The 18,702-nt window shown below is 37.5% G+C and overlaps 1 protein-coding gene across 1 annotated transcript; it reads right to left on the bottom strand.

Annotated features, from left to right (window-relative positions):
* Positions 1 to 12,069: 12,069 nt before the first annotated feature.
* Positions 12,070 to 12,453, bottom strand: LOC123326026 (keratin-associated protein 21-1-like). Its single transcript, XM_044919015.1, has one exon. It carries the CDS (start codon positions 12,451 to 12,453, stop codon positions 12,070 to 12,072), a length of 384 nt encoding a protein of 127 aa, XP_044774950.1.
* Positions 12,454 to 18,702: the final 6,249 nt, after the last annotated feature.

The raw sequence follows: 18,702 nt of genomic DNA, 5'->3' as shown, positions 1-18,702 counted from the left end.
CTATAAAGTGATTGAAGCATTTTGTATAACAAATTGTTACTCAGAATACTATAGCAATTCATTGGACTTGGCATCATAACATATTCAGTTCAGTAATTATGGAAAGCATACACTCGTACCTATAAAACTTTTGGCTTGAAAATATTCTATGGTTTCAATATGGAAAACAGTTGAGTTCCTTATTTCAAACTTTGGTATCTCCAAAAAGATTAGCATCGTAGAACAGATTATGTCTGAGACTGTGACTATTTTTTAATATATTCAGATTTTAAAATCTTGCAACTGTAGAGTTAAGTGAATAAAAATGTTGATTATAAAACGTCTATCACTAATTACAGGGAATATGTCTCAGAGTTGTGTGAATAAATATATCAATTAACCTTTTAAAGCTCTGATTACTGCTTTCTCTTTGCAACCTCCCATAGAGCAAAGAAATTCATTCTAACAATTTTTTACAGTGGTTTATGTTGTGTAAATTGCCTTTGAAAATATTATGTCTAAACCACCCCCAATATTGGGAAGATATTTTATCCACAGTTACATATAAAGAAATTGATTTTTAAGGAGGGGTTACATTACTAAATCAAAGTAACAAAGCTAATAAGAAGCAAAGTGCTTTGCCATTCTGTATATGTACTGCTGGTGGATGATTGGTTCATTTGTCTTTGAATGGTTACAGTAATGATGTCTGTTTCTCAAGGCAACTGAACTATTATCATCCACATCATATCTCATAATCTCTCAGCAATTCAATATGAGTAGATCTCAGTACCCCTTCTAGAACTAGACGAGATTATACATCATCACATTAATCCCTGACCACAGTCATGAGTTCTTCTGCAAAGGCCTTACTAAATCTGGTCTCTCTCTTTTCCCTGCTCTAGGGATCATCTGCACATAGTTACAGAAATCCGGAAATACTGACTCAAAGTGAAGGTTTCAAAGTGCACCTCAAACCAATACTCTTCTTCCTGTTTCTGTTACAGAATGGGGCATCATTTTTCTGGCTTTCCTGGCCATATTCTCCTTACCCAGTTGCCTGAACCTCACCTTAAATTATTCTTTGCTTACAGTATTTCTAAATTTCAAAGTAGAAGTGAATGATTTGAATCAATTAATTAAGCTCATGTTCTGAATGCACAGATTTACTCATCTCTCCAATAAGAAGAGATCCAAACTCTTGAACAACTTCTGGATGAGGATACCTATAAGACTGCCAATTGCATTTTCACATTCCTCTAACCATTAGAAAAATTTCTTATGAAGTCTCTTTGTCTTTACATTCTACCCATTGTATCTAGTTCTCTTCAGTAGAAACATGCAGAATAAACCTAATTTTCTGCCATTAAAAAAAGCTTTTAAAATATGTGAAGAGACATAAGTGTAGAGAGAACATGACAGAGAGTTCATAGACTCATACACATAAAAACAATATATAGTAAAAGTGTACCACTGATCACTAACAAAAGATGGGCTGTCTTACAGTTGGTATTGGAGAAACTGGCTCAATACAGTGAAAAATAAAGCTGAAGCAAAACATAAAGATAGATTTCATGTGAACTAATTATCTAAAAGGAAAATGCAAAACTTTAAAAGTAATGTGGAACATCTTTGACATAAAGGTAAGATAGGTCTTCTTAGATAAAATTTCAAAATTACAAGTCATAGGATTAATAATCTTCCATTATGCACACTATGGACAAAGACAAATGAGCATTTAGATGATAATTGCAATGTGTAAAAAATGACAAGGGAATAATATGACGAATATACAATGAACTCCTACAAATCAGTAAGAAAAGACAGAAACCCCAATGAAAAAATACGCAAAGGATATGGAAGTAAGAAACAAAGTTTAACATGTATTTGAAAAAATACAAATATTCAAACTTTTTAGTAATCAGAGAAATATAAATTAAAACAACAAGATGATATCACTTTCACTTATCAAACAAGCAAACATTAGAAGGTTAGATGATACCAAGTTTTGGCATAGATGTGAGGACATAACTGCAATTTTAGGGTTTTGGACTGGTGTCAACATTCTAAAAAGTCACCTGGCTTTTGCACAGCAAAGGAAACCATCAACAAAACAAAGATACCCTACTGAATGGAAGAAGATAGTTGCAAATGATATATCTGATAAGAGGTTGATATCCAAAATATATAAAAAACTCACACAACTCAACACGGAAAAAAAAAATCTGATTAAGAAATGAGCAGAGGACCTGAATAGACATTTTCCCAAAGAAAATATACAGATGGCCAACAGACCATATCACTAATCATCAGAGCAATATAAATCAAAACCGCAATAAGATATCACCTCACACCTGTTGGAATGGCTAAAATCAAGAAGCTAAGAAATGACAAATGTCAGCAAGGATGTGCAGAAAAAGGAACCCTCATGCACTGGTGGTGGGAATGTAAATTGGTACAGCTGCCGTGGAAAACAGTATGGAGGTTCCTCAAAAATTTAAAAATAAAAATACCATATGCCCAATAATTCCACTACTGGGTATTTACCTCAAAAAAAATGAAAACGCTAACGTGAAAAGATAAATGCACCCCTTATTCATTGCAGCATTATTTACAATAGGCAAAACATAGAAGTATCCATTAAAAAACAAATGGATAAGGAAAATTGGTGTATATATATAATATATATAGGTGTGTGTGTATGTGTGTATATACACATATACATACATAAACAGTGGGATATTACATGGCCATAAAAAAGGCTGAGATTGTGCCATTTGAGACCACATGGATGGACCTAGAGGGTTTAATGCAAAGTGAAATAAGTCAGACTGAGAAAGACAAATACCATATAATTCTACTCATAAATGGAATCTAAAAAAAAAAAATGAATAAACAAAAAGCAGAATCAGAACTCTAAGTATGGAGAACAAACTGATGGTTACCAGAGGGGTTGGGCAAAATGGGTGAAGGGGAAAGAGTGATACAGTCCTCCAGTTACGGAATGAGTAAGTCAAGGGAATAAAAAACACAACCTAAGGAATACAGTCAATGATGTTGTAATAGCAATGTAATGGGACAGACAGTAGCTATACTTGTGAACATAGCGTAATGTTTAAACTTGTCAAATCACTAAGTCGTACACCTGAAAGTATTATAACATTGTATGTCAACTATACTCAAATTTTTTTAAAAAGTAACCTGGAAGTAGTTAGTAAAATTAAGTATAAACACACAATGTGCTCCAGCAATTCAGATCCCACAAGGGAACATGTGTTTATTGTAGCAATGTTGTGGTGAAGGGGACCTGGGGGCAGTTGTGTGAATCACTGAAATAGTGAATGAGAAAAATCTTATATATAAACTATATAGAGTATCATGCAGCAGTAGAAATAACATTCTAAATGCACACATAGTAACATAGATGGATCTGTCAACACAAATCATGCTGAGTGAAGAAAGAGGAAAGAAAGAAAGAAAAAGATACATCATTTATATAAATTAAAATATGTAATATAATAAACAACTGTCTTGAACTTTTGTGGAATGAAATGACTGCATATAAAATACAAGATGGCTGCAAATGCAGGATGGGAGTGAGAAAAAATAAAAGAGAAATAACAGAATAAATACGTTTGGAAAAAAGAGCCCTTTGTGGACAAATAACATGATATAAACAGGGGATTATATAAAGTGTAACCCACTATACTCAAAGACAAGCTTTAGGTGAAGACATCAGTTGTGCCCCTGTCCAAACTCAAATTGCTATAAAGACAAATATCCATTTACCTAACTTTTTGCTTCCCCCACCTTTTGTCCTTTACCCTTGATATTCAAGACCTATGGGGTTTTGTCACACATTGTTGGCTGACCAGCACAACCTCTGTCTACAGCTCCTTTTCCTTTACCCACCATTAGCTGAGAGTGGCCACATAACACAGTAATGGTCAATGAGGCGTAGGCAAATGTGTTTTTATCTGGGATAAAAGTCACACAGCAAGAGTGGGGAACAGAAAGAAAGAAGTCACACAGCAAGAGGGGGCAATCACTGATTTTCTTGAGCAGTTGCAATAGCCTTAATTGGCTTACTCCAAAATTTGTTGTTTCACATATTTCAAAAAATGCTGTTTAAATTAATATCGTTGCCCCTTTATTACCAAGACTCAAACCCAGGATCAAACCAATCACTTTTGTCTTGGACCAGTAACACTAGCCTCATGAGTAGATTCCACTTCTCATTGACCTCCCTGTTCTAATCCTTTATCCACACAAGATACGAAACTTGAATTTGTTTATGGTTAGATGTAATGTAATGAAAGAACATACAGTGGATTAAGAAATGTGTAAAAGAACCAATACTTGGACTCAGTCAATCAATAAACACTTATCCAAAGCTGTGGTCACCCATTTTTCCAGGAGGCCACAAACTCTGAAATCAATCATGACTCTGATATAAAGAAAACCAGACTTCTTAGTAAATAAAATCTTTTATTATTTTTGTTCCATTTTAGGATACTCCAATTGGATAGTCCTCCTATGCTTGTGCAAATAGCCACAGTACAGAGAGAAAAAGATATAAGAATTTACATTTGAAAAATGATCAGAATAAGATCTTCTGTCTTCAGTGATGTGATGAAACTACTCAGTCTCCATCAACTGCAAAGAGCTTCTTTGAAGTTAAAGTTGGTTCCTGACAGCCAGTAATAATTCTTTACTTTGCTATGAAGTTCATGGATGGGGAGATTTCAACTGGACTTGTACTTGCAGTGATCATTTGAAAGGCACAGTACTATGTGCAGCGATGATGAGCAGCAAGAGGAATATCCTGTTCTATACCAAAATGTTTAGCAGCCACAGGATCCAGAGCCATAGCCACTGCCATATCCACATTTAGATCCATAGCCACAGCCATAGCGGGAGCCATAGCCACAGCCGGAGCCACAGCCATAGCGGGAGCCACAGCCATAGCGGGAGCCATAGCCAAAGCAGGAGCCATACCCACAGCTGGAGCCATAGCCACAGCTGGAGCCATAGCCACAGCGGGAGCCATATCCACAGCTGGAGCCATAGCCACAGCGGGAGCCATATCCACAGCCGGAGCCATAGCCACAGCTGGAGCCACAGCCACAGCGGGAACCACAGCCACAGCTGGAGCCATATCCACAGCTGGAGCCATAGCCACAGCCAGAGCCACAGCCACAGCGGGAGCCATATCCACAGCTGGAGCCATAGCCACAGTGGGAGCCACAGCCACAGCTGGAGCCATAGCCACAGCGGGAGCCACAGCCACAGCGGGAGCCATAGCCACAGCTGGAGCCATAGCCACAGAGGGAACCATAGCCACAGCCGGAGCCACAGCCACCACAGGAGTTTCCGTAGTAGTTACCACACATGGTGTTGGGAGGTGAGGTTTCAGTAGAAGTGTAGGAGAGTATTTCTGAAGTCTGGATATCCTTCCCTCTTCCAGGACCTTTATATACTTCCAGGGGCGGATGGGTCATACCTCACGTGGGCTCTGTTCTCTCATTTTACAACTATTTGCCTAAAATTAGCTCATTCTGTGTACAACAATTTTATTAGGATATTCTAATTTACTTGCTAATCTAGGAATTATCTATGGCCTTAAAACCAAATAAAGATACATTTTCTAAGCACCCAAGCGTATAGGACCATAATTTTAGCTTCCATAATTGTGTTTCATGACCATGACCTATCACATCACCAAAATATGTTTGACCTATAAATATATGGTTGTTATTTTGTTCTTTCAACGTCTTGGAAATCATTCACTAAACACGAAGTTCTACTTACTACTATTAATAACCTCTTCATCATCATCACCCTCATCACCATAATCCTCATCATAGCATCTTGGCGTCTTTTTAGTCCTTTCCTAGCATTTTTTTTTTTCCATCATACTCACTCTGAAGCACTTTTCATGGATTTTGGACAAAGAATTGAGTATTTCAACATGTTTTATCTCCTCCCAGAAACATTCTCCTCTCTGGAGGGCAGTTTGTCTATTCCTTCCTTTTCCAGCCAGGTTATGATACTCTCTTCCTTTTCTTGTTGTTGAACTCCAGGTGGGAACAGTATTTAATATTATTTAAACAAAAAGGACAAACTTTTCCAAGAGTTTCAGTTTAGAGCAAGGAAAATGCCTTAGTTCAACAACTTCTTTGTTAAAGTCCAGATCTTAAATGTTAGTCTGTTTTTGAGGTTTCTCAGACTGCTCCTATGTTTGCACAATATATCCATACTTCCCACTAAAATGTAGCCACTCAATAATTAATTCTTCCAGACTCCAAAATATTTTCTTGATTTTTATTCTCACCTGTCTTCTACAATAAACAATATTTTAATAATGAGATTTATCTGTACTACTTCTGTTGGATATCTTGCATCATGACATTAATAATAGTTTATCTTTCCATGGTATTTATTATTCATCCTTACTTTTGACTTGATATCATGTTTTCCCATCATTTCCCTGATGAATGGGCTTCTGGTCCATGACCTCTCTTTCACTGACCACCTTTCTTTATTTTTCCCTAAGTTTGGGGCTTCTTGTGGTTACTTTATCCTCTATCTTTGCTTTTTCACTTTATACACTATTAAATCTTACCTGCTGCCACTGATTCAACCACCATATATACACAGGTGACTCCTAAAACTAAAGATCCCTGTATCAGTCTGATTCCAATCAGGAGACAGAAACCATACAGTAGGTTAAACAGAGCAATGTTCATGTAAAACAAAATTATTAAACCATGATAAGAGTAACTATAAAACATGAGGAAATGCTATATGGTACCCTAAGAATGTGGGAGACTACTCAAAAAAGAAAAAAACTTGAAGGGTTGTTCAGCCCACTGGGAAGGAGAGAAGTTCACTGGTTTGGCCAGACCAGGTTTGTTCTGTAGGGAACAACTCTTCCTGGAGTGCAGATGAAGAAGAAGCAACCAATGGTGTGGGTATGTAGAGGGTCTGAGAAGCTCTGGGATACTGGCACACTGGGGATGGGGGGAAACTGTAGAGGGAATATGGGTGTCTGTGAGAATAGGAGGCCAACAGGGATTCATGGATAAGTCTTCAAGGTACAGGTTTCAAAGGAGAGGAGGTCAAATAAAGGTGATTGTCAGTCTGAAGTTCCAGCATCACTGAGGATCCAGCACATTCTGGACCCATGACTGAGTAGAGCTTCACCAGATGTCTTCACATCCACACTGCTGAATACTCTCTACTTCCCTCCAGTGCCGCAGCCAAAAAAAAGCACAACTGCTTCCTTTGCAATGTCCTGATACCACCCACTACTGAGAAAGCTTACTTCCATGCTCACAGCAAAGAAGAAACACCTAAAGGAATCCCATGTGTTACCACAGAGCATCTACTGAAGGGTGAATTTGAAGCTGAGAGGCAGTAAGATGATAAATGGCACATATCTCCTCCAAGTTTCAGAGGCTCTGTGATAGAAACTGGACTTCCATAGTCCAATCCACACACACAAAAACAGTATGAATTTGTGTTTAGGTGTTGATATGAGAGATGATAAAGAAGCAGAAAAGGAATGAAGAAGTTGCAAACCCAAGAACAAATGGCTGGATAAACCAATAAGTATCTTAAAATAAAATCCAAACAAATCTTAGTACCTTACAATATAAGGCTTTGTGTGATCTGGCCCCTACTTACCTCTCCAGCCTAGATTCTTTCTGCTCTCCTGTCCCTGGACCTTCTTACCATCCTTAAACACACTGAACTCCTATTTGCTGAGAACTTTGTACCTGTTCTCCCATCTTCCTCCAACTTTCTTCCCCTTATTCTGACATCTACCCATTTGCCAAATATCAGTTTAGTTATCACTTCTTTAGATATTTAACCTGATCCTACCTGAAACAGCACGATATGATTTTTTTAACTGGACTTCACATTTTATTTTTTTTAAGTAGCCTCCATGTGGGGCTTGAACTCAGGACCCCAAGATCAAGAGTCACATGTTCTACCAACTGAGTCAGCCAGGCACCCCTGGACTCCACATTTTAGAGCAGTTTTATGTTCGCAGCAAAATCAAGCAGAACGCTCAGCTAACATAGTGGTTGCCCAACCTTCTAGGGAGGCCACATGTACTAACATTGGTGATGAATCTGGCCCAAGAGACACAATAACTTTCAGGAACACATGAAATTTGTTTATTGAAAAAATATAATTTCCTCCAGCTATGAAGTTTTTATGCTCATGGACAATACAAAATCATGGAATAGGATAACCAAGAATTTACATTTTGAACATAACCAGAATCAAATCTTATGTCTTCAGGTAACATGATGGAAACATTCATAATTCTTCAATAACAGGTTCTTCGAAGTAAACACAGGTATTTTAAATGAACCAGGTATTATAGTCTCCAGTTTTATTGGGAAACCGTGTTTGTTTTTTGTCACCCAGGCATTGTCTTGAGCCAATTACAAGTCTGTAAAGAAAGTTTCCATCAACCACCCAATCATCTGAGCACATGATTCCAAAGATGTATTTTATGTAACAAGGCTCTGTGGAGGGTAGCAAAGTTTATGTTTGGAAATGTGACTATTAAAATGAGCTTGACTGGGGCGCCTGGGTGGCTCAGATGGTTAAGCGTCTGCCTTTGGCTCAGGTCACGATCCCAGGGTCCTGGGATCGAGCCCCACATCGGGCTCCTGGCTCAGCGAGGAGCCTGCTTCTCCCTCTGCCTCTCTCCCTGCTCATGCTTTCTCTCTCTCTATCTCTATCTCTATCTCTGTGTCTCAAATGAATAAATAAAATCTTAAAAAAAAAAATGAGCTTGACTAATTACCTTGACTAGCTTACTAATTACTTCATAGGGGAATTCAGTGGAACTCAATGCTGCCCTATACAGAAATGTTTTATGTTATAGAGTTCCTATGAATCCAAATACCCATGAATATGACATTCTGATAATATATTTTTACCTCAGAGCCATTTCTCTATAAATTTTTATCAACTCTAGGTGTTCATTTAGTTCAAACCAGAACACACATACACACAGATACTCTTTCTGATAAGACTGTTGAAACTTTTGCAAATCTCAAATTTCCTTCACCCATTTTAATCTATTTTATCCCAATAAAAATCTGAAAGAGGCAGATAACTTAAAATATGGAAATTGGACTACAAGAAGTTAGGAAACTTACTAAAAGTCCCATGACTAATACATTATGAAGATCAAGTGTTCATTCTTCTTTGTTCCACTACACAAAGTCCCCCTTTCTAATCATTGGAGTCTTGGACACTTGCTGTAACAAGCAAGGAGTTTACTGTTTCTTATGGTGACCCATATCATTGTGAAATTACTCTGTTATACAATCCCCACATGCTTCAGAGTCTCTCATTATTTCCAGTGTCACTTTGCGTCCTCGATAAAATGTATTTCAATATTGTGTTCACAAGCCAATCTCATCAAGTATGTCTGCTACTTTTAGTTCACTTTCTCTCCAGAGGTGTCTATCCTTGATGCCCATTGGTATGGCTGCCTTCTAATCTCTTGATATACAAAAATGATAGGTCACCACACCTCTTACCAGATAATTCAGAGAACAATGAAGGAAGCTTGTGTAAATTATAACAAAAAAATAGCATCTTAGAAAAACACCCATTTATTGTTTCCAGTCTGAGTGGGTCAGGAGTCTAAGCACAGCCTAACTGGGATCTCTGTTCAGGGCCTCATGATATGACTGAGTATCAGCCAGGACATCTGAAAAATCTCTTTCTGTATAACTTAACTAGAGTTGCCGGATTTAATAGGTATGCCCTAAATGTTGCATGAAACATATTTATTTATACTAAAAATTATCCTGGTTTTCATCTAAAATTCAAATTTATCTATCTTGAGTTTTATCCGCCAACCCCAAACATAACATAACCACAGGAATGATATCCCATCATCTTTGCCAAGGTAAGAGGCAAATTACAAGTCCTGCTCACACTGAAGGTAGGGGAGCGTGCAAGGGTGCATGTCATCTGAAGTCACCTTAGAATTCAGCCTACCCATGCCTGAGAATTTATTCCTTTAGCCCAAATAGTGATTATGTTTCCTCCAGGCTTGATGATATCTATTGCAGTAAGGTTCCAGAATATAGACACTTTCTGAAATGTATTACAGCTTTTTTCCCTGTGCAGAGGCTATTTCCCTTTATAATGGACCAACTTCTAGCCATCTTTCGTATTTCAGCTAGAAGTTTGTCTCTCTTTCAGAAATATGCCTGACCCTTCTTTGTTTATTCTTAGTCTTGGCATCTCTTTTGGTTTTTTCCTCTGTATTTCCCAAACACCCTTGTTATAATTATATTATAGCAATATTCTGATCTTTGTAGCTTGTGGGTTTGTGTGTGTGTGTCTTCACCACACTTTTAGAAAGCAGGGATAAACATTTTAATTCTCTATTCATAGCACATAATGAAATGTCCCTTATTAGAAGCTCAACAAATATTTGATGATTGAGATTACTCATTCCTCTAATTCTTAAGAAATGGTTCTATATCTTCAAGGAGAATAATCTATCCATTCATCCTCTTGTGTCCTTACTCTTCCCAAGCCTGTAATTACTTTCAGGATTCAAGGGATACTAGGAATATTAAATTTATTTAATTATGGGTGGTTGAATCTTGACTCCAGCTCTAACAGTCTTTCTACATCCCAAATGAAGATAAGATTTCTCAATCCAAAACATTATACCTGGCCTCTCTTCCTAGATAAAGCAACATAAAAGTTTCTGGTTCTATATTTTCCTGGTATCAGCATCACTATTTTCACAATCAGGTTTCAAAGCTCAAATCCATCCCTAACCTATAGCATCCTAGAACAGGAAATGGATATGTAAAACTGGTTAATTCCACCCCTCCCTTAAAATAACCTTAGTATTAGGTGATCCTGCCTGGGTTTAGATCCATCCAGTGATAGAGCACTTAATGTACAAATCACTCTTGTTTCAGATAGTGTCACATAGAAAGAGCTCTTGTGTTGAGAAATTTGTATGTCGTGGTCATCCACTCACCCCACCCTGATTAGTGTCTCTAGAAAGACACAGAGCACATCTACAATACTAGTCTTATTGATTTTGCAATGCCAATATTCCAGATATATAACTTTATATACCACCCTGAATTTGCTACAATTCTAAGTGCTAAGATGAAATGTATACTTTTTAGATATTACCTTCTCTAGAATTTTCTCTCAATTCCTTCACTGCTGATATCTAAGATCTTATAGGTTCTACCTTCACAAAATCCCTGATGCTCATCTGTTCCCTTTCATTATCTGTGCCACCAACCGAATCCAGGCTCATTTAACCAGTCCCCAGGTCATTTCTATACTTAACTATTGAGCCTTCTTTCCCTCTCCTTCCAACCCATTTTTCACCATTAGCAATCTCCCATTAAAAAGCAGATTTTTGAGGCATGTCTATGTGTGCATGCATATGTGTTGATGAGTATGTGAGTGCTGATTAACATGGAAAGAACGAAATGGATAAACCCAGGATCATAAAGCACAAATGCTTAAGAACAAACCCTTTCATAAAATGAACTAAGAACAGAACACCCAGCCAAGAAGGAGCCATTTTTTCAGGGATGAAGTTCAAGATATATAATATTCAGTATGTCGTGAATACTGACCAATCAGAATGGAAGCCAGACATACATAATTGGAATGAACAGTTGAGCCTGAGCCCTGTCAATCTGAGGAGGTCACAGAAATAATAGGGAAAAATATAAGTCAATAGCATATCTGACACAAAAGATACACAAACTTGTGAGGAGCAGTAAAACATGTTTATTTGGAAATCGTCACATATAGAAACAGAGAATAAGAAGGTAATGGGTTTAACCTTGGATTATGGCCCAAATGAGGTCTTCTTCCTTCCAGAAACATCATAGAGTAACTCAGAAGCCCTCAATTACAAAGAAGAGTTTCAAGAAGATGATCAGTTTTCTGCAGACTCTGATTACTCTCTTCAGTCAGATCTGATGTGATTGTGGGACACTGAAACAAAACAGCCTTGGAATAATCATCTTAGAAGAAAAGATGTCTTTCAGTTATGTTCTAGCAGCAAGATGAAAAACATCTTCTGTAGGAGAATGGCCTGCATCCACAGCAGGCAGCGCCAGAGCCAGACTTGTAACCACAGCTATATCCACCGCCACAGCCAGAGCCACATCCACCGCCATATCCAGAACCGTAGCCACAGCCATATCCAGAACCATAGCCACAGCCATATCCAGAACCGTAGCCACAGCCATATCCAGAGCCGTAGCCACAGCCATATCCAGAACCGTAGCCACAGCCATATCCAGAGCCATAGCCACAGCCATATCCAGAGCCGTATCCACAGCCATATCCAGAGCCGTATCCACAGCCATATCCAGAACCATAGCCACAGCCATAGCCACAGCTACCACATGAGTTTCTATAATAGTTTGAACACATGGTGGCAAGAAATGAAGGCTCAATAGTTCTTTAGAAGAGCAGATGGAGGTTTCTGAAGTCTGAATGTCCTCTCTTGCCCTGAGACCTTTCTATACTACCAGAAATGGGTGGAGCATACAACACAAACTCCATAGCCTATTACCACAGCAATTTTAATTTTTAGAAAGCTCATCATTCTAAGGACAACAATTTCTATTCAGGTAGTTATGTCCAGGATTTGGCCCTAACTAGTCATGGGAACTATAAGAAAACAAAGGTAACCTACACATTGAATAAGTATGTCTGTGCAATATAATCAAACTTAATTGAGATTTTTCACTCCAGGGGGCACTAACACTCCTACAATTCCAGGTAAACATACATGGGCATGAGAGATGCTCCAGTATCTCCTCAGGTTCAACAGGAAAGCACCCTGGCTGGAGGTAAGAGGCAAACAGCAGGTGTATGAGGTGAGGCTTTCTCAGGTTATATCTACAAGAAAGTGGATGGAGCCCAGGTAGAATGGCCACTGTGGTGGTGAGAAGATCTAAATGGGTGCAAATCCGAGGTCTGATGCAATATATTAAAATAAAAGCAACCATGATTTTATCCAATGCAACATAATCCATTCTATTTAAGACATTTTTCAGTGTGATACTTCTTTGAAACACCTGCCACTTACAGCGGTTTTATCTGCTCCATAACCTACTGATTCTTCAAAGCACAGCTTAGACTATACTTTGTATAGGAAGCATTCCTGGACATTGATAACAAGTATTAGGCATAATTCCTCTGTTCTTCCATAGCCTACCTCTATTGTGGTACTGAATGTTATATTAGCACACTCTGTCTTAATTATCTGATTCCCTCAGTCAGTTATGAGTTATTTAAGGCCAATAACTTTGTCTTTATTTTATGGGAATCTAAAGAATCAGACAACTCACTAACTGTTGAATGACAGTCTATGAGATTTTGTCCACCTGTAAAAATTGTTATTTTAATATATAGGAGGTCATATAAGAAAAAATAATAACAGTAATTATTATTAACATTTATATTTCCTTCCATAGCTTTTGAGATATATTTATCAGTTCATCTGATGCTGACAAAAACAACATAAAGTAGGAGATTGTGGTGTGTATTTTTATACACATTCCAGATGAGAAAAGGGAGGCTGAGGATAGTTAAGTCTTGCCCAAGGACTATGAGTTATTTAGGGGTAAAGTTGAATTGTTTCAATCCCCCCTATAACATAAAAGTTAGGGCAGGACCCGTAAATTTTTTTTCATGAACTATTTTTTCCTTCAATTTCTCAAATGCAAAATATTCACCCTGACTAAAATTACCAATATTTTACACTTCTGTCACCTGGATTTTCTTTCTTTGTGATCTCACCTTGCTGCCACAGCAGACAACTCAGCCCCCTCTCAAACCTGCTCCATGACCCTCATAAGCATCACACTGTGGTACTAGAGCTGCCCCTCAGCACTTGGAATCTGCCTACTGAGAGTACAATCTTCATAACCTTCTTTAAGTCAGCATTTAAGTAGAAATGATGGTAACTTGTCTAAACCTCTACAATTTTAGTCAATATAGGGTAAAAGCACCTGGACCCACAACTCTTGTGTCAGAATTAAAACCTCAGATTTTAGGCTGCCTTCTAATTATGACTGTCCCAATTTCACAGTTCTTTCCACTAAACTATATTCAACATTGGCTCCATTCCTGCATACTCCATGACCCCTCCACATTCCATGTCACCTGCTTTCTTTCTAAAACATGTTGGCGTGACCATTTTTACCCTCATCATTCCATTGAGTCTTTTTCCAGACAGTGACTGAACAGTGCAATTAATTTTACAAGAATTTTTGAAGACCTACTTCATGCACATTCCGGGACATAGAATATTGAATAAAAAGTCTGTATCTAAAGCTTAATGATGAGCTCCATGCTTTAAAAACCCTAGGGAGAGTGGATCATCATTTCCATTGGACCACTCTCTATCCTTCCACCTCATGCAACATGAAGGATTAGATTATTTTCAATCTTCACTCTTCCTTACCCATTCACCTTTCAATATACTCTAACAAAAACCTACTGTTATCACTTCCTCCCTAAAAAAAAAAAAAAAAAAAAAAAAAACTTTTTTTCACGATAGATCCCATACCACCTGCCAAATCTAACGGAAACTTCTCTAGTAATTAATAGAATTTGATGATAAAATTAAAAGCAGGACCCAATCATCAGAAAACAAACTACTTCACTAAACCCATTAATTTGTTATGAAAAGTGCATTGACACTGTGTCAATTTACTTGGTATCAGAGCATATGTTAGAGTTTTTAACTATGAAATACATGTATGATAGATGTACAAAACATCTAACTTGGGACTGTACCCATGCATTTGACATGAGAAAATTGAGATAATGGACTACAAAATTCTGGGATTATCAAATATTGCTAATATTAATAAAATATATAAGGGTGAGCCATAAAATTTTTTGTTAAAATGGTTGTGTCAGCAATTTCATATTGAGCAACATAATAATAAATATAACAAAAATCTACTGAGTTCTTATAGTAGTAGAGTTTTGCATATTTTATTTGTTTTGTACTCTCAAAAATCCTGATCTAGCACTATTTTATCATTTTACCTCTGAATATACTGAGGCTCAGAAGAGTTAAATAATGTACCATGATCACACCACTAGTAACTGATGGAGACTATATCAAAGCACAAGTAATGTGACTCTGGAACCTAGACTCTTTTTTTTTTTTTTAAGAAAATAGGGTTTTTTTATTTAAATTCAATTAATTAACATATAATGTATTATTAGTTTCAGAGGTAGAGTCTTATATAACACCCAGTGCTCATTTCATCATGTGTCCTCCTTAATGCCCATCACCCAGTTACCCCATCCCCCCACTCCCCTCCGCTCCATAGCCCTCAGTTTGTTTCCTATGATTAAGAGTCTCTTACGGTTTGTCTCCCTCTCTGATTTTGTCTTGTTTTATTTTTCCTCCCTTCCCCTATGATCCTCTGTTTTGTTTCTTAAATTCCATATATGAGTGAGATCATATGATAATTGTCTTTCTCTGATTGACTTATTTCTCTTGAGAGCTTGTTTGGAGGTTCTAGCAGGGGAGCGCAACTACTCGTATACCCCTGACCGAAGAACGGTCCTCCTCTATCAGGGAAGGTCGTCCTCTTCGACCGCAGCTTCGGGAGGGACACACATGGAGCGGTGAGGGAGGAAGGGGACACCCGCCTAGCCAGCCAGATCAGCCGAATCAACCCTGGCAATCAATGGGGTGACAGATGTCGCAGCCAGATCGCCCTCACATCCATGATTGACTTATTTCTCTTAGCATAATACCCTCTATGGAACCTAGACTCTTAATCACTATCTTCACAATTTTCTTCCTGGAAGTGTAGTCATTGGAATGACCTTGAGGAAATGATATCTTGCAGAAAGTGAGTGTAATTATATACAATGGTTCATGCACCGGGGAACATAGATATCAACTTAATATAGGTTCCAAAGATTTCTAGACATAAAGCAATATTGTAACCTCTTTTTTGATTTCTACAGATTAGTTTTCTTTTTTAGGCTCATAAATAATACATCCATATTGTAAAACTTTCAAAAAAATAAGTTTATTCTCAATAATGAGATGGATGTGGGCAATGGTCTGTTAATTCTTTAATGACCTCGGCTGATGACAGGGAGTCTCATTTGCCAATTTCCATGCTGTAAATATTCTTAGCATGACTAGTTTCAAATTAGCTGGCTTACAAAATTCCTGAAAGTTTGTAACATCTTTTAATACTTTAATAAATTAACTTTCATTGTTTACAACTTTAATCAATATGGCATTTCTTTTGTGCATGATGTAAGGCAGGTATCTATCTTTTCTTTATCCTAAACAGATGACAAATTGATTAATCCCATTTACTGAATAAACTATCTCAGATGAAAACTTTGTTCCTAGGCACCTTCTGAAGTCTTTAGCACTGGCTATTGTGTTCTTACTATCTCAGAATGATCTACTCCTTATACCTGGATAACATGGAGGTATTGCTTGATGGTTGTTGGTGGCCTAACATGACTTCTCTTCCTGGCTACAGTCCTCCCTGGCCAGATCGTTGTGACCTTATAAAACCAACTGTACAATAGAAATATATCATGAAACACATAGAATTTAGAACTTTCCAGTAGCCACATTTTAAAAAACCTAAAAAGAAACAGATGAGGGGCGCCTGGGTGGCTCAGTTGGTTAAGCGACTGCCTTCAGTTCAGGTCATGATCCTGGAGTCCCAGGATCGAGTCCCGCATCAGGCTCCCTGCTCGGCGGGGAGTCTGCTTCTCCCTCTGACCCTCCCCCCTCTCATGTACTCGCTCTCTCTCATTCTCTCTCTCTCAAATAAATAAATAAAATCTTTAAAAAAAAAAAGAAACAGATGAACTGCTTTTATAACATATTTTATTTTAATATACCCAAAATATTACCACAATATATAATCAACAGTTTTTTAATTGTTTGATATAGTTTTCATTCTTTTTTTATATGAAGTCTTTGAAATCTAGTGTGTATTTTACACTTAAAATGCATTTCATTATGGACTAGCCACATTTCAAGTGCTCAGTATCTCTCTAGTGGCTACCATATTGGACAATGCAGCTAAAGAGAATCTCAGAATTCCCATATGGGGGTGATGCTGATTATAAATTTTCCAGTAGAGGTTGCTACTTAAGTAGTAGCTGCCAACTTACTCACTTCTTTTTTAAACTACCTCTTCCTTGAATTTTATTTTCCCTCTCCTGTAACAGACCAATTTCAACTCATCCTTTATGGCTCTTCTCATTTGTAATTCTCCTTTAGAAGCTATTTCTAACCCTTTTCTAGTCTTCTTGTCATGACTTATATTGGTTTCCCTCTTGAATTCTTCCTCAGTAGCACTATAACACCCATAAACACACATGCTAGGACGGGAATGTGTGATTTATTACTTTGTATCCAAATGAACATTTTTAATTATTGGAAGAAACAACTATGTGTTCTTGTACCTCTATCTGCCGCACCAATCTTAACAAGAAGCTGGAACATGGATTTTAAGGTTTGTTAAATGACTGAAAGAACAAATAAATGATTTTACAATTTACTACAACTATAACATGCAACAGGTCATCAAAAACAAATTGTTACTTCATGAAGAAGCTTTAAAGCTGAAATCATTTCCTATAGAAAGTATTGACTTTTATTGTGACCCAATATGTGAAGCCATATTTTCATTTTTCCCAACATTCATCAATCACACACACACACACACACACGCTTTCTCTAATTTTATCATAACGAACTCCCTTTTAACGTGATCATCATTTCCTCATTTCACTCAGCTGAAAGTCACAACTGTTTTCTCAGTCACCATATTTCGGATTTGAATGTATGTTAATTTTAGTTTGTGAAGACTCTTTTCTAGAATATAAATTACCCTTTACATGTTTAATAAGTGGTATTCTTGGATTGTTAAAAATGCATTTGAAAACAAAGGCCATAATGAAAAAATAAGTATATTTTCAACCAATGGTAATTATTAGAATTGCCTTCATCTCTTTGTAAGAATAACTGAGTTTTACCCAAAGCAGTCATTCCTCAGCTCTGACTAACAAATGTTCCATCTGTGAAAAGTGTCCAACTCTTGCAAGAACTTCTGTTTCCTCATCAGTAAAACACATTACATCCTGAGTATAGGCTTGCTGCAGGGCATACGTTGATGGCAGAGCCATCTTCCTTGGAAACAGCCATTCTGTGGAGTCTCCCAGCTCCAGGCACCTCAGACTCAGATTTTGTGCAGTGACCATTGTCATTGGAGTGAGTCATTTTTCACTGTCCGTGGAAACTCAGATTTTGTGCAGTGACCATTGTCATTGGAGTGAGTCATTTTTCACTGTCCGTGGAAACTGAGCCTGAAAAGATATTCTATGTTATAGGATACAATGTTAGAGATCTGGAAAGTCACATGAGGAAAGGACACTGAACTCAGAACCCACAAAGTGGTAGGCTCTCAAACTCAGATAGTAGACTGGGCTTTTCACCCCATTCTTGTATCTGCATCAATTAAGGCACCAGAGCATGCCATTAACCACTAGTCCTTGCTCTTTTCCACTAAAAATTGCGACACTACTGATCATACCCAAAACATAATGAATTTCCCTTCTGCCTTTACACATACTACCATACTTTCCAGTGTTTCTTGCAACAGG

The sequence above is a fragment of the Neomonachus schauinslandi genome, chromosome 1 (genome assembly GCF_002201575.2).
Source record: "Neomonachus schauinslandi chromosome 1, ASM220157v2, whole genome shotgun sequence".
Taxonomy (NCBI): Eukaryota; Metazoa; Chordata; class Mammalia; order Carnivora; family Phocidae; genus Neomonachus; species Neomonachus schauinslandi.
This window is presented reverse-complemented; position numbering and strand designations above follow the sequence as displayed.

Excerpts from the sequence above, each read along its gene's own strand:
- LOC123326026 (XM_044919015.1), bottom strand. The coding sequence starts at position 12,453 with ATGTGTTCAAACTATTATAGAAACTCATGTGGTAGCTGTGGCTATGGC.